This window comes from Ochotona princeps, chromosome 11, assembly GCF_030435755.1.
Source record: "Ochotona princeps isolate mOchPri1 chromosome 11, mOchPri1.hap1, whole genome shotgun sequence".
NCBI classification, from domain to species: domain Eukaryota; kingdom Metazoa; phylum Chordata; class Mammalia; order Lagomorpha; family Ochotonidae; genus Ochotona; species Ochotona princeps.
This window is the reverse complement of record NC_080842.1, coordinates 39,840,669-39,864,924: the sequence shown is the minus strand read 5'-3', so window position 1 is coordinate 39,864,924 and position 24,256 is coordinate 39,840,669. Positions and strand designations below refer to the sequence as shown.

At 50.0% G+C, this 24,256-nt stretch overlaps 1 protein-coding gene across 1 annotated transcript in view; it reads left to right on the top strand.

The window, feature by feature from the left end:
• The first annotated feature begins 388 nt into the window (after nucleotides 1-388).
• Nucleotides 389-24,256, top strand: part of SCARA5 (scavenger receptor class A member 5) — a 101,254-nt gene continuing 77,386 nt past the window's right edge. Inside the window, exons 1-3 of the mRNA XM_004579088.3 lie at nucleotides 389-770; nucleotides 4,766-4,883; nucleotides 22,254-22,382. Of these exons, the coding sequence (XP_004579145.2) occupies nucleotides 4,772-4,883; nucleotides 22,254-22,382 (241 nt within the window). The 5' untranslated portion in view covers nucleotides 389-770; nucleotides 4,766-4,771. The remainder of the gene's footprint in view (nucleotides 771-4,765; nucleotides 4,884-22,253; nucleotides 22,383-24,256) is intronic.

Genomic DNA, 24,256 nt, shown 5'->3' with positions numbered 1-24,256 from the left:
GACAGTCATTCGCCAGCTAGGCGGACTCAGGGTGCTTTGCTTTGGGAAGTTCCTTCAGAACGTCTGGATGTCTCCAGTGTGGTCCAGCCAGTGCCTGTTAGTGGGGGGTGGATGTGACTTCAGGACAATATATAAAGTGATTCTAGGCCAAGCAATGCCTGCTTAGTCCTATAAATAAATTTACAAGATTGGTTTTTTTGTGCAACTCCTGAAATCAAGTCTAGCTGCTATTCCTCCAGCAGCATTCCAAGAAGTATTTTTTAGCAAGGGCCTTTAGCTGATCCTTGCGTGGGAGATGTAATGCTGACATTGACCACAAGAGGGGGGCCGTGTTCCAGACCCCAGCGCTCCAACAGCTTTTCATAAAGACTGCTGGCGGGAGCAGCTGCAATTCACATCTCAGTCAGTATTTAGCAGAGCTCTGAGTTGCTCCACGGAGCCTTGCCGTCTGCTGCCTGAGACTGACCAAGTCCTCCACAACAAGGAGTCCCCCGGCGCAGAACTCAACCTGGCCACAGGATCCAATTTTTCCTCCCGACCTGGTCATCTTGCAGAAGTGACAACCCCCTTGGGATTTGTCCTGAGACAAGTCACTGGGTACCCCTGCAGCCTCCTTCTATGACTTCTCTTGGATCTGGCTAGTCGTGGGGACGAGCTGTGAGGGGCTGCCTGGATCGCAGTGTAGGGGGCAATCGGCTCTCTCCGACCACCATGGCGAAGGCTAGGAACTGAGGGCAGGGGTTCTGCAAGCTTCAACAAGGGTCCCTCAGGTGAGTCTTAGCCCTGGCTTTGTCCTTGCACCTGTCTGTTCGGGGTGTGGCATCCCAGGACAGTTGGAGGAGCCCGGGACATGCTGAGTGGAGTGGAGTACTTCAGGTGTGTGTGTGTGTGTGTGTGTGTGTGTGTGTGTGCGTGTGTCTGCAGGTAGGGCTGAGGCCGCACTGCAGGTGGGAAGATCACAGCTGGCTGAGCCTCAGCCGTCAGCAGGGCCCTCATGCAGTGCCTGGGCTGGAGGGTGTGAGGATATGTTTGGGTGCCGGAGAGAAACTGTTGCCTTGGTGGTAACTTGCCTGCTCCATGCATCGGCTTAGGAGCCGACTCAGGAAGTTGGTGCTACTGCTGCCAGCCCTTGCCAGTGTGCAGGGTGCCCACACATGCCCAAGGGTAGGGTCTCTGACGTCAAGGAGGAACTGTCTGTGGGCATGTTCACCTCTCCACTTTGGGATGTGAGTCAGGTAAATCAAGTGCAGATGGAAGAAGAAAGGATTGAAGAGCTACTAAGTGATGCTCCCCCTGGGACCACATTCATGGCGACATCTCCTGGGTGCTGATGAGTTTACAACTGAGTGATGCCAGGAAAAGCTGCCAGCCCCAGAGTGCCAAGGATCCCTCTGTAGAGCAGCAGGTGAGCTGGTGCCAGCCCTCGGGCAGGAAGGAGTGATTGCATCCCTCTGCTGCCCAGGGAAGGACTTGGAGAGTCCGGGTCCAGATTTCAGCTCGTGACTGGTTCTGCCTGCCTGCCAAGGGTCTCCTCATGCCCCTCCTGCCCATCCCTGTCTCCTGGAAAAATCTTGTTTCTGGGAATGGCTGGGCAAGAAGGAGAGAAGATGCTGGGGGTGTTGGTACCTCTCCTGGGTGGCCTTGTGACAAGGCCCTTCTGTGCACCTGTGTTTTCTTACCTGTGTGCACAGGTCCCCCAGGGGCTGGCACACAAGGACCTTCCCATCTTAGGGGTGGTGTCTCGAGGCTGAATGAGGTGTACTAACTAGAACAAGTTCCCCAAGTTAAGAAACACGTAGAACCAGCTTGGGAACTCTCATCCTCTTAGCTCCCTGTTCCCCACAAGCCTGCATAAGCCACCTACCTCCTGGTTGGGGAGAGGAGGGAAGTGGGAGGGAGGTAAGAGGTTTGATGAGGGTAGGGATTTGCAGCTCAAAGATGCAGAATCTGGCAGTAGAACTATCACTGGCCTCTCACCTGTCCCTTGAAGCATCTTAGGTAAAATTGCTGGGCCGAGGGTAGGGGGTGGGGTGGGAATCTCAGCTTTAGTTGGTCAGTCGGGTATTGCTCCCTGTGCACAGGACGGCCTCGCTCTCCCCGCACCCCCAATCACAGTGGCCTTCACACTCCGACCACAGTCCCTTGTTCCTTTCTCAGATCCCCTCCTTTGTCTTGGACCCCTACCTGCTGGGGGATGTAGGGTGGCCCTACAAGGGATGACACAGCTTGAGCCAAGCAGTTCTATGCCCAAGCCAGTTTTATGGACAGGGGAGCCTCTGGCCAGTGCCTGGTCCTGCTCTGATATCTTGCTGTCCTTGTCTCTTGAGTCTTGGTAGGTTTCTCTTTCCAGTGGTAATGATAGGATACCAGGCCACCCCCTTGCACAGTGTTGCTTGGTGGTTCTTACTGGTAGACCCTAGAGGACAGACCTTGGGCCCTACAGGGCGTGTGTGTGCATAGCAGCTGTTGATGCTGCATTTGCCACAGTGGACAGTCAGCTGTGTCTTGACTGAGCTGTGTCTTGCACGTGGCCCACAGGGGATGATGACACCTGTATGACCCGAGGGTCTGAACGCCTGCCCCGACTCTCCAAGAAAGACGGAGAGCCTCAAACAGAACCCGAGTGGGCAGGACAGGCTCCAGTTTCCTTTCCAAGCAGTGTCGGAAGCTGATCGCTTCCAAACCCCTCTCACATCTGGCTGTGCTCTCAGCCCCAGGCCCTCTCCCCAGTGGGCTCCTCTGGGCTCCTGCTCCCACCAGCTGTGGGGTGTGGAGCAGGCAGAGGAGGGGCAGCCTGCAGGCACATGCATTCCTGGCTCCTGAAGCTGCCCAGAGCAGGAAGGTGGGGGAGTGACAAGGGGACTCCCTTCCCCCACACCACAGGACAGCACCCAGCGGGTCTTGTATGTCCCTTCGGTGTCAGTAGAGTAAGGGTTATCACAGGCAGAAGCAATGCTGGCCTTCTGCTGTGTGGCTTCCTAGGAGCCGTGCCAGAGGGAGGGGAGCCCACACAGAGATGGGGGGAATGAGGGAGGGTCCCTGCAGCCTGCCGGGGACGGAGCTGGAGGCCCTCCCTGGGTGGAGGACCTGGGCTGAAGGCTGTATTGGGAGCTGTGCAGACCAGAGACTGCTGTGGCGCCGAGAGGCTGGCTGGGAGGTGTTTGGGCAGGGAGCAGAGATCCTGGCTGCACTGTGGACCACCCCCGCCTCTGTCACTCCCATTGGGACCCGGAATGCTGTGAGTGTGAGTGAGTGAGTGTGTGCGAGTGTATGCAACAAGTTCTTGCATATTATGAAAACAACATGGATTTAAACTTTTTTGCACCACAACATACCCATCTTTTCATTGCATTTTTCCTCTGAATGTCTTGAATACACACACACACACACACCCTCCCACACACATGCAGTCTTATTACTTGAAGAAGTGAAAGCAAAAGCCCTACGTTCTTGCAAGGAAAGTTGGACAGCTGGTCAGTTCCAGCTGCTGCATAGCCCTAAACTCAGAGGTCTGTGGAGATCAAGTTGAAGTCAGGAAAAGAAGGCGGTTGGGGTTTGTGGTTTGCTCAGCCTGGCAGGACGTTTCACGCAGCCCTCCTGCCACAGCCTCCCTTCTCACCCTGCCCCTGAGCCCTTCAACCAATGGGTTTTGTCCACCTTCCTTTCACCTGCAGGGTGCCCCATCATCTCCCAGCTGGGCACCTTCTGGCTTCTGGGTTGTGTTTGCTCCGCACTGGATCTTGTCGGTCCTCCCAGGGGGTTTGAGTTTTTGAAACCTGGGTGTTTTTGGTTGGATATCCAGACAATTAAAGAGTATCAGAAATGACAGAACTGATGGCTGGAACTGAGTGAAAGTGTGGAGTGGGTTTGTAACATCTGAGCATGTGTGTAAGAAGATTAGGGTTTTTTTATGTCAGTGAACACACTGACTTAGAGATGAGAGTTGTCTTGTGATATCGAAAGTGCAAATGTAACCTGAGAAGTCCAGAGAACCCACCCATGAGAAGACACTCAGGCCACACCTGTCCATCTCTGAGTCCCACATCCCATCACCCTTTGAAGCTGTAACATCTCCAATTGCAGCTTTCACTCTCTGCTCACATGCTCACTGAAGTGTATGGGGCCATTTCTCTGGGGACAGGATCTGCCTGAGTCTCTACGTTCATTCCTGGAGTTCTGTGGGGTGAACCCGAGCACCCTGTGGGTCAGTGCCATGCCAATGCTGGCTCCAACCCTCCCCTGGCCCGAGGCTGCTCAGTCCTGGAGCATCTCTAGGCCCCCAGGGCTTCCGTGAGAGGTGACTCCTTGCTAAGGTCTCACCAGGCCACACCTACGTCGGCTGGGGGCCTTGCACCCTGATCTCCACGCCCTGGTTGTGCCTGGTTTCCTTCATTTTCAATCGAGAGAAGGCCAGGTCTCTCTGATGTGCCCAGGGTGCTGGGGGCTTCTGAGAATGCTTCCTAGTCACCTTTGGGGTCAGCTGAGTTGGCTCCTAGACCACTCCCTGTGGTGCCCTGTCCCCAGTTCACAGCTCCAAGAGTTAGTGAAAGAAAGTGACAGAGCCCACCATCAGAAAGGTCGACTGGGGTGTCAGACCTGGAAGATGGCATCTGGTGGCTGGGGGTGTGGAGAAGCCCCAGTGCACAAGTTCGGGGACACAGCAGTGGGCACCTTGTCCTAGCCTTGCCTTCCACTTCCACCTGCAGTTGACTCTCTCTGTCTCTCTCTTCCCTCCCTCCCCTCTTGCCACCTCTGCCACTTGCAGGACGTAATGGAAAACAAAGGCATGTACCTGCACACCGTGAGTGACCGGGATACTGGCTCCATCTTCGAGGAGCCCTTTGATGGCAGGAGCCTGTCTAAGCTAAACCTGTGTGAGGATGGTGAGTGCTTCTACACTTGATCTTAGCCAATTGGAAGTGATGGTAGTGAGTGCTCCTGACGCCGCCCTTGGGGTGAGGCAGGATATGCTTCCCACCACCTGCAACCTTGGTATCACTCCTAGTGTTGAACTTCATGCTTGGAAAGGTCTTCTGTGTGATTTTTCACTCATTCATCATGACACACCTGTGTGATGAGCAAGATGTGGGCCCATTTCACAGAAGGGCTTGTCTAGTTGAGTCTGAGAACAGTATGAGGGATCCCCAGCTCATGAATCAAAGAGATGTTCCAGCCCCACGTCTGCTGATAGCTTAGGGCAGCCGTTTGGTCTCTGTGAGGGCAAGGTGGGATCAGACAAGATTGAACCAGTCATCCTAGGCCAACCTTTTCAGGTGCAAAGCTTCCAGTCTACTTCCAGTCTACACTGGTCTGGGGTGAGTAGCCAGGAGGGAAACACACAGCCTCCCTGGGGTGTACTGCCGAGCGGTCCTCCAGCTAGTGAGTGGCAGCAACTCTGAACCCAACTGATGCACACTTGGCTCCAGTGGGGCCCAGAGCACCTTGCCTGCAGCCTGACCCTGGGCACCCAGCACAGGCAGATGCTCAGCAAGTGTGTGACACTCAGCAGATGCTCAGCAAGTGTATGTTGCATTACAGCATGTGGGGGGAGAGGATGGTGTCACTCCCACAGGCAGGAGGGACATGAGGAAGCTGACAGGCAGGTCTTCAGAGACCAACAACCTTAACGTTTATGTGTGCTTATTTGTTGGACAGGCAAAATTATCTGAATGGGGCTGGAGAGCGAGAGAGAACCAGAGAGAGATTGGTCTTCCATCTGATGTTTCATTCCCAGAATGGCCACAACAAGCTGGGCCTGGGCCAGGCAGCCTGGCATTCCATCCAGATCCCTTCAGCTCTTTGTTCAGTCTGGTTCCTCCTTGAGGCCTTGCTGTCCACCGTGATTCCCCTTTCTCCACTTTCCTTGCCCACTTCTGCAGGCTGTTTCCCATCCCAATGATGCACAGAGTCCATCATCACTCACTGGGTTTGCCTTGGGTGGTGTGTTCCCTTGTGCCAGACTGGACGAGGGTGGGCACCCAGACTGGTTAACCACATGTGTGCCACAGGTGGTAAGTATTGATTGAATGAACAAAGACTTCCTTGAAATCTGAAGGCAACGAAACAAAGTCTCATTTCCAGGTTCTCTGGGTCTCCTTCACTTTTGGTCCCTAGTTGCTGGGTTTGGGGAGGGCGTTGCTGAGGTGAAACCTACGGCCTAGTTACTGCCTGCATTCCCTGCCTTCCCCATTTCTCTTTCACGTCTGGGAGGAAAGTGGTGAGCTTGGACTTGGGAGATTCCTAGCCAAGTTTGATCTGTTTCCAAAGGAGTTTGCTGCTTCTTTGATCCTAGAGAGTCTTACAGGAGAGGGAGAGTAAGAAGGGAGGGGCCTGGCCATGGGCAAGGGGAGGAAGGTGTAGGTCGGAGGGAGATGGGATTGGGGACCACCCGCGAGCTTTTGTTAAGTAAGATTGGTGACATAGAGGTTGGGGAGGAACTCTCAGTTCCTTAGAAGTTTCCTCTTTGGGTGAGATGGAAGAAGAGGGGCAGAGGTCCTATTGTTTTCTCCTGGTGGTGGTTGGTCCTGGAGAGATTGACATCAGGGGAGCAAATGTGCAACAATGTGCTGGCAAGCTCTTATTTGATGGGTGTGGGCAGAGAGAGATCATGCAGCCGCCAGAGGTGGGAGGTGGCACTGGGAAAAGCCCTCTCCTTTCTTTGGGGCCCGTGCTGCCTTCACTGCTCTCCTGTGTCATTTCCAAGGTGACAAGGGGCTGGGAGGGCTTGTCAGTCCCTTGGCTCCTCTGTCCTCCCCATCAGAAGGCACCTTGCCCAACTCTGGTGTGCTTCGGCACCAGCTCATCCTCTGTCCCTGATGCCAGCAGGCCCACCCCTGCTCCTAGTGCTTGACTGGATCATCTCTTGGGATCCTGCCTCAGTGGCCTGGGAGGATCCCAGCCAGTCCCTTTGTCATCTGCCCCCTCCTGAGCAGGATCAGGCCAGTGCCAGCCTCCCCCTGCCCTTACCCCTTTTCCCCCTCCTGGTCCGCCTTCTCCCTCCTCTCTCTGTCACCCTCTGCTTCCCTGCCTTTGCTTTATGCCTGGACAGCTGGGAGTCTCTAGCCTCGCCTGGCACTAGGAGGTGGTGGAGGTAGAGGCATGGGAGTGGGTGGGTGGAGGCCTGCGGGGCCTGGCTTCTCCATGGTGCTTTGTAGGGCTGGAGAGGGGTGTTAATGTCAGAAAAACATCGCAGCCCTACTGGCCCCGTGGCCCTAGTCCCACCAGTACACACGTGGCGTCATCTGTGGCCACAAATGGTAGGCTGGTGGAGGTAATGAGTTGCACATGCTGCTGGCGGCAGCTGGACGCCTGTAGCCTGGCCGCTTGCTGGGTGCGGGGCTCCCCATTCCTGTGCTCCTTCCCCATAAAATGAGATGATTCTCCTAGGGGAACCCTACATCCACCTTCTCATCCATCAAACCTCCCTGGTTCAGCTGGTGGGGCTGAGGGATGTTGGGCAGCTGCCCGAGCATGGGAGTGGATTTCTGGGAGGGTCTTGGCTGAGGCCTCTCGAGGGGTCACCACCCTCTATAGGTTGGAGCCTCCAAGCCCCAGTGCAGGGGACAAGCAGGAATATTAACTCCTTCAGCATTGTAGCACAGCCAGGGACTTGTCCTGGCTAAGGCAGAGGAGGAAGCCAAATAATGCTGGGTAAGTCTTGGAATACTGTAATTCCTGGTCTCTCTTGCCAGGAGACCAACCTCCATGGATGGGAGCACTCATGTGGTGTGGTGGGAGGATCCTGAGTGTGCCCATTTGTCAAGCTTAGGCTTGAGTTCATGGGCTGCCCAAGTCTACCTGCTGGACCACAAGCAGGAACCTCTGCTGGCTCTCTACACCTGCCTTCCCTCTTCTTCCTCTGCCTCCTTAGGAGTGGCTTCTGGGGACCAGGGTAGAGTAGGAGAAACACGAGCAGCAGCAGTATAGGGTTTTGCAATGGGGCTGGTGTGCGTGTGGCTTGAAGGCCCCAAGGACACAGCTATGTAAACAGAGCCAGTCTTGTGGTTTGATTAGTGCACAAATAGAAATCCAAGAGGGCCCTGAGGGTTCCTGGGGGAGTAGGAAGGCCTGCAGGAAAGGACACTGGAGGGGACCTGGATGGAAGGAGGAGCTGAGGTGTGCATTGCCAAGGGCAGGGAAAGGCTGTCCCAGCTTCCCAGGGAGCAGGGTGGCCCGGGCTGGGGAAGTGCAGCAGTAGGAGGTAGGGGGCGCTCTTTCCTTGAATTCTGCTGGGTACTGATCTGTTAGACCATTTGACCTCCAAATCTGCCCACTTTCCCACCCAGTTACTTACGTGGGCACAGAGCCTCAGTAAGCAGGGTCACAGAGAGGAGTGGAAGTCAAGACTCACTCTGCCACCTGCACTCTCTTAATGACACTAACATAAAATCCAAGGGAGGGCTCCTGTGGCACCCAGGGGAGTTTGGATCTCTGGAGGTACCAGGGCACCTGTGCAAGGGTTTCCAAGCAAACAAAGGCTGAGAGATGGCTTGGGTTTCAGAATAGGTGATTGAGCTGCAGCAGGAAGCAAGCTGTTCTCAGGGGGAAGATCACAGATACCTGCAAAATTGTCCTAGTAGAGTGGGCGCAGAAGGTGCTAGAGTGCCATGGATTTACATCAAACTTGAAAGATCACAGATGCTTTGTCTTCAAGGTGCTCAACTGTGAACCTGGAAAAAATAATCAGGTGAAGTCCAGTTAGAATCCCCTGGGTGAGGAGGAAGTGGTGTCTGTGGTGAAGAGAAATGACTCCGCTGCTTGGTGGGCTCTGAGGTGCTGGGAAGAGGTCCAGGAGAGAAGTCATGCTGAGAGGTCTGGGAGAGCAGCAGAGGAGGCTGTGCAGGAGCAGGTGGGAGGCCGTCAGAGCTGTGTGGCGCACGTGGAGAAGAGGAAGGGGCCAAGTGTTCCAGGTCAAGTTGGGAGAGCCCTGAGCACTGACTGGTCCCGTTGGAGGGCCTGGGTGACCCGGTGTTAACTGTGATAGGGCTGTGGTGACAAGACACCAAGACTGTGTGGCTTTAACAACAGAGTTGTGTTTTCTCACTGTCCCGGAGGCGGGATGACTAGGAGCAGGGTATCGGTAGAGTTCCTTCCTCTTTTTGTGGAAGTTTAGTTTTTAAAGTTGAGATTCAGAATCACTTTTACACACACTGATATATTTGCCATCCTTGGTTTCACTTTCCACATGCTTGCAGGACTTGGAGCTGGGCCAGGCCAAAGCCAGGAGCCAGAAACTCAATCCAGGTCTTCCTAATGGGCTTAGGGTTAGGGTTAACCTTTGATTGGGGAGAAGAGAGAATAGCAAGAGATAGATTGGAGACAAAGGGGGGTGTGATTCTTTTCAGATGTCTTGTGTAAGAAGACAAAAGGGAGCAGAAAGAAGAGGTCAACAGAGGTTTTGTTTTATTTCTTAAGATGGAAGCTATAGCAGTGCAGTTTATGCTGACAGAGTGGTGAAGGCTGGAGGACTGTGCTGGACAAGCAGAACTGATCAAGTTACCACCTTGAGCCACTCAGAGGAGATGCATTGTTAAGTCCAGCCAGAGGTATTGGCCTCAACTAGGAGGAAAGGGGAGGCCAAGAGGGTGGCAGGTGCAGCTGGTGACTGCCTTGGGGTAGGATCTTAGGGAAGTGCTCTCCTCATTGCCTCTGTCCTCTCTGTCATCTGGGAAGAAAATGAGAAGGCAGGAGGAAGTGTGAGGCAGTGTCCAGGAAAGGGACAGAGTGAAGAGACCAGGAAAGGAGAACAAGCCCTCTGGGTCCTAAGTTTAAATGAGTCTGTTTGCATGTGGCAGGGGGTAACAGGAGCTGGGAGTTGACCCCATGGTGGTGTGGCCATGGAACAGATTCTTGGCATTCAGGGTTTTGAGGTGGAGCTCTTCCGGGTCATGACGTAGCTAGGGTGGGGCCATGGGAATAAATGGCTAAGCACTCGGACAGATGGAATGCATTATCCTAGGAGGTACTGCTGGCAGGAAAGTGATGTAAGTTCCACTGACTTTGGACACAAGCATAATAACAGGGTCTTAAATGGCTTCTGAGGGACACTAAGCAACTTTAGGTTAGAGAATGTTCTGTGGCCCCAGCCCGGACTCCCTCTTCCTCTCCCCTCCCTCCACCCCAGAGCTGTCTGACCTGCAGTCTAGTGTCACATGGCATAACTCAACTGCAGGCTTACATATAAGCACACCCATGAGGAGCGGCTCTGACAGGGTTTTATTGGCTTGACTCCACTCTCAAGATTTGGTTGTGACTTAATGTCAAGGCCATCTGGGGCCCAGGATGACCCAGCCTTCAGCATGGTGTCCGGAAGCCTGCCTATCCCTCTGTCTCTGTTGCAGGCCTGCCTCACCTTCCTTATTCTGTGGCTGGAGTTTTAGTCCAAGGTAAGATAGTCTGAGATGATTGGAGTGGGTGGCAACTGGGGCAGTAGTCTTATCTCTATGAAGTCTGTGTTGAGACCCTGTTGGGGAGGCTCTCCTTACCCCTGGGATCCTCTTTGGATGGAGGTGGTTTTCATCATTGCAGGGTCACCTTGGTGGACACAGGGAACCTCATGGGTGGAGGAGGGACTGGGAAAGTAGGAAATGCTAGAGGCCTGGAGGGCGACCCATGGCAGCAGTGAGATACGGAGGGACAGATTGAGGACTAAGCGGAATGAGAAAATGAATAGAGTCCTCTCAGCTTGAAGGGGCCATCACGATTCATAGGCATACCTGCGCTCCTGGTGTGTTAACAGAAACGCTCCACTCTTGGCAATCTCTCTCTTTGCAAATTGATGTTGTAATTTTCCCATGAGTCAAAGTAAGTATGGCCCTGTCCCCGGGCTAGTGGGTTTTATCCTGGCATCCTCACTCCTCTTCTTGTTTGGGTCTCATTGCATTCTGCCAGTTCTTAGAATACGATTTCTTCCCTCTGAAGTTATGCCCACTTCCCAATCTAGACTCCAGGGAGTTTATTAAAATGTAAATGCCCTTGTGAATGCCTTGTTAACAGTTAAGATGCCCTTGTCTTACACAAGAATGCCTGGCTTCAATTCCTAGTTCCAGCTCCTGACTCCAAATTCCTAATCAGGCAGACCGTAAGAGGTAGTGATGATGGTCAAGGTCACTGGGTCCTTGCCACCTTCCTGGAAAGCCTGAATTGAATTCCTCACTTCTGGATTTAGTCTTGGCCAACCCTCCATCATCTTAGGCATTTGGGGAGTGAAGCAAAGGAGGGGAGCTCTTTAGTTCTTAAATTAAAACCATTGAAAATAGTATCTTCAATATTTTAAACATTTCTAGGCATCCAGCAGGAATGATGCTAACACAGATGTGTATCAGGGATCCTTATAGACAGCTGACTGAAGACATGAGGAGCCCTATCTCATCAGTCAGTGAATGTGAGCAGGGTGTGCCTGCTTGCTCAGCACTAAGGGACGTGTCTGGTGGCCTTAGCTTAGAGGGTGTGCTCTTTCCCCCTACTCTCCTATGAACGGCTGTCTAACAAAGGAATCAGGTTTTGTGGGTATGAAAATTGTTTTTCTATTTCTACAAAACTTTCTGAAGCTCCACTGTCTTTATGGTAACTAGTATAGTATAGATCCTAGATCCTAGGACAAAAGGAATCTTTCCTGGGGGAGAGGGGACACAAAGCTCCATCACCAAAGAAAACCTCAGCAGCAGAGCATCACCCAGGCACACAGGTGAGCAAGTACCCAAGAGGAGAACACTCCCAATCTCAGGTTCTCTGGTTCTAGTTCCTGCCTGGAAAAATCAAAAGAGACAAAGCCAGAAGTCATAGAGCTCTGCCCTGGGGGTGCCTGGAGCAGCACAGCTCTCTAGGATTTGCCAATCACTGGTCTTGGATCTGGCGGTCTTAAGGAGCAGGAACTGTCTGTTCTATGAAGAACATAAATGGGCAGGATGGAGATAGACTCCGGAAATCCACTCTCTTAACCCCTGCACCCTGCTCATAAAGTGGTTGCTCAAAGTCTGCATGTCTTCACATTCTTTCCACTGCCTTCCCCATTACCCACACACGCATTCCTTCTATTGACTTCACCTTACTTTCTACAAAGCTGAAAAATCTCAGCTCTGGCCCTAGTGTTGCGCAAGCGACCTGACTTCTGAGGCCCAGCTTTATCAGACGCAGCATGAGAGTAATAGTGCCCATCTCCATGGTTACTGTTGTGCTTTGAATTAATGGATCCAAAGTGCCCAGTTTTGGGGAGCTGTCGTTCATAATGCCACAGTGTTCAGAGCGGTTCTAAAAATTAGGATCCATCATTACTCCTGAGGCCAGAGCATCAGAAGATGACTGCCATAGAAGCCAGTTCATTAGTCACAGTTCTCAAGAGGAGAGTGCATCCTGTTCATGCAGAGCCACCAACAAAGCAACAGTGGGGGGGCAGGAGGCAAAGGGAGTGGAGGAAATCTTGAGCAAGAGGCTTTCTTACAGTTTCCATGGGAAGAAGAGGGTGAGACTGGGTAGGCAGGCTCCTGATGATCTAGTCTGGATAATTCATCAGGCTCTCGCCCTAGAGTTGTCTGGTACTTGGGGTGACTAGAGGAGAGGCCCAGAAGTCCAGAGTAGAAGAGCCCACTGAGAGAGGTGGTGGAAGGAAACAGGGCCTGCATTGGCTGACTTACATGTGGAAAGTGTGCATGGCTTTATTGTCTCTAGGGATTTGCTGACCTTGACAGGCGGTCTCTCAACCAGTTAAGAAATGGCTGGGCAATTCTTGTGCCTACCACTTGAAGGTGTGGTCAAGATTTTAACGGGCTGGGTTGGTCTAAGGATCCACCATGGCACAACTATTCCTGAACACAAACTGGTTTTTTTGGACACAGAGAAAAAGCTAGCCAAGCTGTTTATTTGTGTTTTGTTTTGTTTTGTTTTGTTTTTCTGTTCTCTCAACAGTTGATGATGGAAACCTTGCATCTGATGGGGGTTTTCTCTGCCAACAATGAGTTCCTTTTGTAGTGGTTATCAAGTGGACACTGCCCAGGTGTCCTCTTACTCAGTGAGGTTCTGATACTGTTGACCTGGAGGTAATTTCAGGTCCTGCAGGTGGGGTGTCAGGCCCCTGGACAGTCCCACTTCTGAGATTAGTCACAAACACAGGTTACAGCATGTAGACTTCTGATTAACCAGCTAACAATTCATTTAACTGGATACACAGGGAAATACTGTTCTCCCATTTACCCACTTACAAAGCAAGTTACAAAAAAACCAGAAAGGATTCAGATGTTAGGGATGCCCAGGGCGAGGTGTGGGAGGAGGGAGGTAACATTTCCAGTCCCTCTCTGAGGACACCACCAGGAGCGTACGAACTTCTGTGTGTCCAGCTATCAGAAGCTCTCCAAAACTTGTCCTTGGGTTTTTGGTTTTTTTTTTTTTAATGTATGCTTATATTTATTTTTGTGTTTGAGAGGCAGAAATAGAGAATCCGTCCACTCGTTCACTCCCCCCAAATGCTCTGGGGCTGGGAGCACAATCATCTATCAGGTGCGTACAGGGATCCAACAACTTGAGCCATTCCTGCTGCCTCCCAGGATGCACATCAGCCCACAACAGGCAACAAGAGTTGTGGGATTTGAACTCAGGCACTCCTGCACGGGATGTAAGCTTCTTAGCCACTGGGCCAAATGCCTGCCCCTGCTTTGAATTTTTGGAGGGTGTTGCATTACACAGGCATGATTGATGAAACCACTATCGTTTGGTGGATAATTCAACTGTCAGCCCCTCTCCCAGGGTTAGAAGGTGGGACTGAAAGTCCCAACCCTCTAATCATGTTGGTTTTTCTGTAGCTATCTAGGGAACATCAACAGGCAGTCAGCTCATTAGCATACAAAGACCAAGCTTACCACGGAGGATTGTAGTTACTTTAGAGGGAGGACATAGAACTCGGGATCACAGTTGTTCAGGAGTCCCTCCTCCAGGTCCAGGCAAGGCTTATTTTCTTGGGTCCCCTAACTCCAGGCTCTTTGCTCTCTTGGGCAGTGTCCCTGCCTCAGGAAGGTGAGTAGCGGTCCCTCCTAGAACCAGGAAGTTGTGATTGCAAAGGCAGAGGTTATTTGGGGCTGTCTATTACAGCGCAGATTGTACCGTGATGAGTAACTGGGGAGAGAGGAGAGGCTGAGCCCAGTGAAGTCAGCTGCGAGTGGGTTTAATCAAGTTCCTTGCATGCGCTGACTTCCCACCCATCAATAAAACACTATCTCCACCTGCTTTTCATGAGCTATGGAGACCAAAGAAAACAAAAAGAAAATGACTATTTGTTGTTAAAGCTCAAGCAGGGGACAGTTGAATCACTGAGTCCTGTTTTTATATTGTTTAGACCCAGTTTCTTTGGAAATGAAATATGCACTTTTATCAGTTCCAATTTATGAGTGTCTTTTTAAATGGCAGAAAAAGAAATCAAACAGATAATTTTCCCACATGTTCTGAAATGATGATTAAGAAATTGAAATACTAGTTTTCAAGAAGTTGGAAGCTCTGTTTTTCCAAGGGAGTGATACACTGGTGAAGAGGCTAACTCAGAACTCTCTCCCGTGGTCTCACTGTCCATACGTGGAGGAGGCAGAGTTTGAATTAGTCTCCAAAGAGCCTTGAGCCCACGCTTGTCAGGCATCAGGGATGCTGACCTGCCTAGCTAGGGAGGCTGGGTTCACAGGTACTAAGATTCCTTCTGCAATGTTACCTTCTCATTGGAGGGGGGGCCTCTCTGCACATCCTTAGCATAGTTCTCCAGGGCTGTTTTTGTGTGTATTTTTCTTTCTTCTTTAATTCCTACTGCCAATTCACCTCCCTAACCTTCAGCACGCGGTATTTTAGCAACGCTTTTTGGGTGTATCCTTGTTCACATTATAAAAAGGAGCCGATCACAATTATAACCTCTGAAGATTGATAAAGTATTTTCAGAGAATGTTATCTGAAGGTGTCACATTAAAAACAAATCAGGATTTTGTTTTTCCGGTAGTGCTCTTAGAATAGTCAGACTTCTTGTTTACTTTCCAAGAATGTGTTTTCACCTTCACTATTGATATAACAAATGCCTGCCTCTAGGGTGGTACACCTCTGGGTTACAGATGTGTGATTTTGGGCCCAGTGAAGCGTGATGGTTGAGTGGCTAAATTCTCATTTTACACGTATCTGAGATCCCATATGGGTGCTGATTTGTGTCCCAGCTGTTCTACTTCCAATTCAGCTCAATGTTTGTGGCCTGGGAAAGCAGTAGAGGAAGGCCCAAAGCCTTGGAACTCTGCACCCACATTGGAGACCAGAAGAAGCTCCTGGCTCCTGGCTTAAGAGTGACTAAGCTTCAGCCATTGTGACCACTTGGAGAGTGAACCAGTGGACAGAAAATCTTTCTCTCTGTATCTCCTTCTCTCTGTGCAAATATTCCTTTCCAATAAAATTAATGAATCTTTTTAAAATGTGATTTTACTACTAAATCAGAATCATAGCATCCAGGACAGAGTTCAGGCCTCCATGTGGCTAAGAGGCTGTGAGGATGATTTCTGTATGTTGCAGAGTCAGGTTCCAGGCAGTGCCAGTGAGCTAGTCCTACAGTTTATCACCTGGGAGTGATGTTGCAATCAGAAGCTATGGACATGCAAGGGAAGTCAAGCTTTTGTTGGACTTCAGGATGGAGTTTTGCTCAATAATATGTTTTTACAACCAATTTGAATATGTCAATTGTTTGCAAAAGGCCAGTGTAAGAGATGATCTTGGCAGCAAAAATAAATATTGGACACATGTGTTTGTTCTTACAAAGCAGCTGAGGGAGGCTTTGGTGTTTTCTGAGAGCTGCTGGCTGAGGGTGAGGCTCACCCTGCCCCAGAAGAGCCTACGAATTGCTGGGGCAGCTAACGAGGACAGCAGGCAATGCTACCCAGTGAGGATAGTGGTGGGGATGTATGCTGTGTTCTGACATGGTCCCAATAGTGGTATATAACATTCCTTAAGGTACTTAACCATCCAGAGCCTTCTGGGCACTAAAACGTTTGGTCTATCTTCTCTCTAAATGAAATCTTAGTGGTCCTTAATGTTGGTTTTGAACTGATACGGATCACTTTTACTAAAGTCAATGTTTCTGGAAATGTGGCTAAATACATAGCTAATATTTAATAGCTAGATATTTATTTTAATGTATGATAAGAAGATACTAATTTTCCACTTCTAGTGATGCAAAGTTTTCTGCTTAAATAAATTTAAAACAGTGGGAAGATTTCAGGAAAATCATAATCCAGAAATATATAGATCTGTCCAAGTTGTGCACACCCTGCACACAAAGATGCCTAAGATGAAGAAGCCATTGATCTGCCTGCTTCCAGCACTCACTAGGGCGCTGTTCTCCAGGCTGAGATAAAGAGTATCTCCCAGCCTGGCATTGTGGCTTGATTATTTATTTGATAGTGAAGCAGACACACAGAGAACAAGAAAGGCAGACAGAGCTCCCATCACCTGGATTATTCCTCCAAATACCCACAATCGTCAGGTTTCGGTCTTGCTAATGTTAGGAGCTGGGAATTCAATCCAGATCTCCCATTTGTGTGACAGAAACTCGATGACTTCACCCATCACCTGCTGCCTCCCAGGGTGTGCATTAGCTGGAGATGGGAATCAACGCGAGTTTGGACTTGAACCCAGAGGTCTAATAAGAGATAAGCCCATCCCAACTTGCAGCTCTACCACCAAATGCCTGCCACATTCCCACTCTGTGCTGACTCCTCGTCACCTTGTGTTTGTCTTTTCATTTCTGTTGGCTTGTTTGGAGCCACTGGCCCTGTGCTCTCTGGGCCTCTTGGGTCCCCTTCCCTTGACCTTGGTGTCTCCTGGTGATGCCACCCTCATTACTGGAGGACACTGTGAGATGGAGCTCTCCTCCCTATGACTCTTCTGCATCTTGGAAGAGTTTCTGCTGTAGTTGTTGTTGTCATCGTTGTTGTTAACATTTCCCCCTATCGATCTGGTCTCATGCGTGCCTTTGACTGCAAACACGAACTTCATGTAATAACAAACAGCTTTGTCTGACATCTCCGAAGCTGTTCTCATGCAGAGGAAGGAGGGGTTCTCAGAAAGACATAGCATTCACACTTGCAGTAGCTGTTCCAATAGACACTGAGGCTGAAAAGAGAGAGAACAAATTTCAGCCCATCTTGAAAAGTTGGTCTTTCAAGCTAGGTGGAATGGCTGGCTGTTCGACACAGCCCCTACAACAACCGCCCCAAGGCGGAGGCAGTCACCACCTCTACACAACAGCTGCATCTTGTCACCTGCTTCATTCTTCCTTGTATCCTGGCTTCCTGGTCACATGTCTTCTCCCTTTCCCATGGAAGCATCTGAAGAATAGGGGCTCCGTCTTCCTCTCTTGCTTGACAAATCATCACTGAGCACCTGCAAGTGCCAGGAAAGTGGCAAGTTGATGCAGAAAATGCCTCACCTTTGTGAAGCTTGTTCTCCTTGCATTTCTCCATGTCTATGTTATTTGCTATCTATTGCCGCTAAGAAATTATCCCAAAACTTAGCATATAAAACAACAGAAGTTTGTTCCACCCATAGTTTCTAAGGAAGTTATGAATGTGTAAGGAAAGTCAATATTTTTTGACTTGTGTAGATAATTGTTGTGCTGAGAAATGGGTTTTCTAAGAGGAAACTGGGAGAGGTTTAGAGAGTGGTTCTGATTCAGGCTCCCTCCTGAGAGTGCAGTCAAGCTAGCGGCCAGACCGCAGTGATGGGAAGGTTTGACCACGCTGGAGGATGTGGCTTCAGGGCTACACATGTGGTTGCAGGCCTAGGGCCTCGGTTTCTCACCACACTTCCCCTTGGGATGTTCATGATGTGGCAGCTGGCTGATTCCCACATGAATGTTCCAAGAGAGGCTGCAGTGTCTTCTGTCTCATCTCAGAAGTGACACATAGTCACTTCTTTTTTATTTGTCACACAAAGCCACCCTGGCACAGTTCTGAAAGAGATTACACAAGGGGGCAAAGTATCATTGGAGGAGGTTGTCTTGAAGACTCACTACCCCAGACAGGCAATAGAGATTGGGTATTCAATGAACATCTGGGAAAGGGGTTGCCCCTATAATTCTTAAGTCAAAACCTCTGTGTTTACTCATTTTTCTCAATTTTTATTTCTAATAGACTTCGTTTTTAGCACAGTTGCAAGTTCAAAATTAACTGGATAGAATGGGGTTCTCTTTCCTGCTCAGTTTCCCACACTGTCAACATCCCCCACTTACAGTGGAACCTTTTCTGGCATGAATGAATTTATACTGACATGCCATTGTCCTGTACTCTCTAGCTTGCATTAGGATTCTCTCCTGGTGTAGGGCATTCTCTATGGATCTCAACATGTGCATAATGAGAATGTCTTGAAAATGCATCAGGACTTTTAATATGTAGAGATGCGACTTGGTGACAACATGGAGTGGGAAATGCTACTGAAGTGAGAACCTCCTTTCAGCATTTCATGAGAGAAGAGGACATGCCTCACCATGCAGGGCCACAGGACTTGGTCAGGCAGATGCTGGAGGGAGAGGTGGGTAGTGGAAAGTGTCTTTACAGGTGTCCTTGGGAAAGGTAAAGACAGGGCAGGGTCAACACTTTGGGACTGGTATGAGTGATTCTGCCAGGCTCTGGTCTGTGTGTGTGGTCTCTAGCTCCTGGTACTTGGCCCTGGTGTTACTTAGGGTGGGGAGCTGGGGCTGGCTGTGTGAGAGGGATGAGGTGGTGGTGGGGAGGTGTCTTGCATCAGCCTTTGCATGTGAGAGGTAAGCTCCGTGCAAGCCAACTTGCAGGGCGACACTGGGGAGATACTTTGGCCAGCAGCTTGGCCTGTGGTTAGTAGATGCTAAAGAGACACACGGCTTCTAAGGAAATAAAGTCAGAGCATGTGGTCCACTGTTATAGAATCACACTGGGTATGTCACCACGTGTTACTTATGCTTCCTTCCTTCCCCTTCACCTCCTACAGCAACTGGCTATTTCATTTTATTTTTTACACACTGTCTCCATGGTTTTACCTTTCCCCAAATCTTGTGAGGTTGAAATCATGCAAAATACAGTCTTTTCAAGTTAATCTGTTTCACATCATAGTATGTTTTTAAATTTCCTCTCTTTTCATGACTTACATTTCATTTTTTTTACATGTTAGGTTTTTTTTTTCATTTTCTTTCTAATAAAATAGGAAGCACACTGGCTTTGCAAATCATACCATTTGGTGTTTTTAACTCTTCCCCACCAAGCTTAAAAAATGTGAAACATTTCCAAGTCTAAGGACCAAATGGGTGAGAATTCATTTCTCCAGGAGAGTATTTGGCCCAGCAATGAAGACGCATTGGGACCCCCATAACCTTTACCAGAGTCCCTGAGTTTGAGCCCCAGCTTTGATTCTGATTCCAGCTTCCTCTTAACGCACACACCCTGGGAGGCAGCAGGTGGCCGTTCAGGTACTCAAGTTCCTGCCACCCAAGTGAGAGACCTGCTTTGGCCTGCTCCAGTCTCGGCTGCTGTGGATATTGGGAAGGAGTAAGCCAGCAGATAGAAACCATCCCCCACTCCGACCACTCTGAAATAAACAAACATATAAACACAGAATTATAAAGACATTGGTCCTCACCTCCAGAGACCAAGGCTGTTTGGAACTTAAGGCATCAGGAGTCACTGCAGTTTCACTTGTGATGACAAAACTTCTTGAATATCAAGGAGGTGCTAATGTTTCCTGAGAGGTAAAACAGCACCTGAAACCTGCCAAGGAATTGCAGACATCGCACCACCTTTCAGGACATTTTCAGTGATTTCATCTTATCTTGCCAGCCTTAGCAAGTCAGCAAGTTCCTCTGGTAGAATGGCTTTGTCACCCACAGGGGCTGGGAATTAGTGTAATGGGTCCTTATATGCCTTATATGGGATCAGGGTGGGAAACTATCCCTTCCTTTGCTTTTACTTGACATAGCAGGTAGACTTTAGTAAATTTCCAGGTCGCTGCGTGGCTGTCTGAGAAGGCTGTCTTGAAGGACAAATAGAGTTGAAGGATCAACCAGGAGTCAAGGCACCTGGGACCTGGTGCAGGGTTTGCCACAATCTGACACTTGATGTTTTTGACCTTTAAACCAAAAGGGGTTGGTTGGTAGAATTCACTACAGTGTTGATATTGTGGTTCCATTTTGGGTGGAGGATGTCGGATCCTTTGTAGGTAGGAAGGTTGAGGCTGCCATGTTTTCTGGTAAATCTAAAACGAGAGTTGCAACAGGATATTCAGATTCAACTTGCAAATGTGTGTTTTTTACCCTCTCCAGATTTTGCTTTGTTTTCAAATTGGTTGCCAACAGTTGTAGAGATGTCTCCTAACCACTTCTAGCTTGTCTTCAAAATTCCAGATCTGGCAATGCCTGGCCCTCATTTCTACATAGCAACAGAAAGCCTCTGCCAGAGTGGTTGTGTGCTATTGGATTCTCTCTCTAGCCCATTTTGCCCATTCACATCCCTTCCTGGCCGCTGGAAAAGTCTGAGTTTGCAACTCTGAATTCCTGCGACATTCCCTGGATCACAAGGGGAAAATCCTGCATCACGAAGCTCTGTCACCCACAAGTCTACAGTTCGATTTTACTTATTGCAGTTGATACATGGCTCTTTGTTTGCAGTCACTTATGCCACTCCCTCTAGTGAGTTCTTGGTCTGGGTTCTTATATTAAATTTCCACCATGGTCTCTGTAGCCCCAGCTCCTGGCTCACCACTCTCCACCACCTTTGATACTATGCTGAGGCTGTACAACCTTTCTCCCACTTCTGGTTGGAGCAGGTCCAGGATTAAGGAGACACCAGGTGTCCTATATAGCTAGGTTGCTTTTGGTAGTAATCTTACAGGAACCTGTTGGCCTATTTTGACCCGTATGATACCATAGTCGGTATTATTTTCCCTGTGGGACCAGTGCATGCACAGCTCACCACTGTTCCTACAGTCTTCAATTCTTTGCCACACCATACAAAATGGTGTCCAATGAGCCACTACTAGAGTTCTTTTTTTTTTTTTTAAGATTTATTTATTTTATTACAAAGTCATATATACAGAGAGGAGGAGAGACAGAGAGGAAGATCTTCCCTGTCTGATGATTCACTCCCAAGTGAGCTGCAATGGGTCAGTGCGTGCCGATCCGATGCCGGGAACCAGGAACTTCTTCCAGACCTCCCACACAGGTGCAGGGTCCCAATGCATTGGGCCGTCCTCAACTGCTTTCCCAGGCCACAAGCAGGGAGCTGGATGGGAAGTGGAGCTGCTGGGATTAGAACCGGCGTCCATATGGGATCCTGGCGCGTTCAAGGCGAGGACTTTAGCTGCTAGGCCACGCCGCCAGGCCCACTACTAGCGTTCTTGATCTGCTGACCGTCAGGTCTGAGGGCTACTTGGACCTATCTTGGGTGAAAGCTGTAGGATGTCGTGTTGTTGCAGCTCACTGAGCCAGAAATTAGTTCACTCTCAGCTCAGTGCATGCACAGTACTGTCCATAGTCTTTGCTTTCTTAAACAAAAATGGTGGACTGGGCTGTGAAATCCACCCTGTTCCTTCACTGCTTATCTGGGATCTGCTGGTATGTCTATGCTCCTGGTAAAATCAAACAGATCAGCAAGATGGGAAGTTCTCTGTCTGGCTTCACCACCTGAGCTCTCAGTGAATGTCCCTTCCCACCTTGTTGCTGGTGGAGTTTTGGCTGCCAGTGGAGTTCAGATCGCCACTTGCTGAATGCTGTTGGGGTATCAGTCACTGCAACACCACACTGTTGTGTCCACTGCTTTCCAGTGTCTCTCATTCTCCAGTTACCCCTCTGCTGTTGTTCCATTTTCTCCTGTTTCCTGGAATGTGCCCTCTCTGTTTCACATTGGCTAGTGTTTCTCTGTCCATTTAAATGTGTTCCTACCCTATTCCTCTATCTTGATTCTCCCTGCCTCACAAAGGACCACATATCCCAACCTATCTCAGTGTTTTGCTGCTGCTGCACCTGACTCAGAGCCTGGCCTGGGTGAGCCTGTGAACTGTGGTCTTGCCTGTTAGGCTCTCTCATGGACGCAGACAATGGGAAGAGAGTCACAAGTTGAGCCTCTTGCAGCAGTGCTGGAAAGCCCCTCACCAAGATAGCTGTATTACAGATGTGCCAGAGGGTACAAGAGGTGCCTCTTGAACATCTGTATGTGTCATGGAGAGACGGGGCCAAAAGAGAAAAAGTAAGCATTTCAATTTTTTTTCTTGTCTCTTTTTTTGTGCAGGTCCATGCCATAAGCGACGGGCAGGTGGCTGTTGTACCCAGCTGGGTTCCCTGTCAGCTCTGAAGCATGCTGTCCTGGGACTCTACTTGCTGGTCTTCTTGATTCTTGTTGGCATCTTCATCTTGGCAGGTAAGAGCGGCCTTTCGTGCCCTGGCGTTTTGAGACAAGGAAGGGAGAACTGGAGTCTGCTGTCCACTCCCTCTGTCAGGAGCCTAGCCTTGTCACCATGGTAGCTTTGGCCTTTCCAGCCCAGCACGGCAGTAGAATTGGTTGTTTCATCTTGGGTTGGAAGGGGCTGCATGAACTTGTAGATTGTCTACAAGAGCTCAGCAGTTGATCTCCAGCTGCTTGCAGTGACTTCTGGCATTCTCTGCATTACTGTGGGCCTCCCTGCACCCCTGGGATGTGCTTTGCCCTAAGCAGCCTGGGTATTGCTTTCACTCCTGGGATGCCATGCAGAAAGCTGTAATGCACTTGGTGGCATACACTACTCAGGGTCATGGTCAACCTGCTTCCTTTAGTAATGTGGAATGTGGGAATGGTTTGCCCTGCTTCAGCCAGCCTCCTCTACAATTTCTGCCTGTGAGATGGTCAGGTGATGATCTTGAGTTTGGACCATATCCTCTAGCTTGGGAAAAGCAGAGCCTATAGATGTAGAAATGGATCCAATGGGGGCAGAGTGTCTCACTGACTTGATGCTTTGAGTGCCTCTGGCAGTCCCACTGTGAGGGACAGTGTGAAGGTCTGACTCCCCACCCAGTGTAAGAGTGGCTCAGTTCTCACCTTTCCCATTGGAGGTGTGAGAAATAAGGGCAAGAGACCAGTTTTAATCCAATGGGTCTTGCAGGAATCATTTCCTTGTGCTAGAATTAAAGATGCAGCTATACAAGACTTGGGACCTTCTCTCATGGACCTCCTAGTCTGGCCTCAAGGCAGGCTCATGCAGGTAGGGCCCAATCTCAAGGCAGGAGGTGCAAGATACTGTGATGGGATCAACACGGAGCGTTGGTGATGCATAGGAAACCTGTAAGCCACCCAGGCAACAGGACTGTTTCATGGAGCATGGTGAGTTGATTGAGTGAGGTTGTTGGCTAGCCAGAGCTGACTTGTAGCACTGAAAGCAGGCCCTTTAGTTAACTCTAGGGCAGGAATCTGGGGGTTCAAGTTCAGCCCCAATAGATGACCCTTCACTGGAAGTCCTGAGGTAGAAGCCCAGGACCTTTCTGGCTTGGAGCTCTGTCCATGAAATGAAGCAAGTCATTGGAGCTTGGTAAGGGGCCGGTCAATGCAGCCTATGTCAATTTCCACATTTAGGGCAAGGACACACATCAGGCAAGTAACTGTCCCACCAATCAGTGACCTGTGGGCAGCCAACTACAACTATAAGAGAAATTCATGATTCATCCCAGGGACCCAAAGATGGTGTCCAGCAAGAACTATCACAGACTGAGCCAGGAAGAGTTGAACATATGCTTGGGCTGTTTGGCGAGAGCTTGGGATTGGGGTTTTGTGGGTTTGGCCATCAGGACCATAACAAATTTCTGGAATGTTTGGAAAGAGCTTCAGCCCAGCAGGAAAGCTGGTCTAGGATGGTACAAGTGCTCTGCAGAGCAGAGCCTGGTAAGTGACAGAAGAGGGTCTAGGGGACATGGAGTAGGCTAGGAGGGGCCAGGAAAGGACTCTGGAAGCCTGGAGAGCCTGGACAGACATGCTAGGGTAGAAGAGACCTTTGTCTCTTCTGGTGTCTGAAGGTCTGCCCCGTGAAAAGGGCAGAATGTTCTGTGTGACCCAAGGGTCGAGCCAGGATGCTGTGAAGAAGCAGCTGACCATTCAGAAAAGAAGAGAGTGTCCAGCAGGACTTGGAAGAGCTTGGCCTGGCTGGGAGGCTGGACATGATTTATGGCAACAACCTGGCACATTCAGAACGGAGGGTGACCACAGTCTCTCAATCTGAAAAAAATGTTGCCGTGCTCCTGGTTTGTTCCAGCTGGAAATCTGGGGAG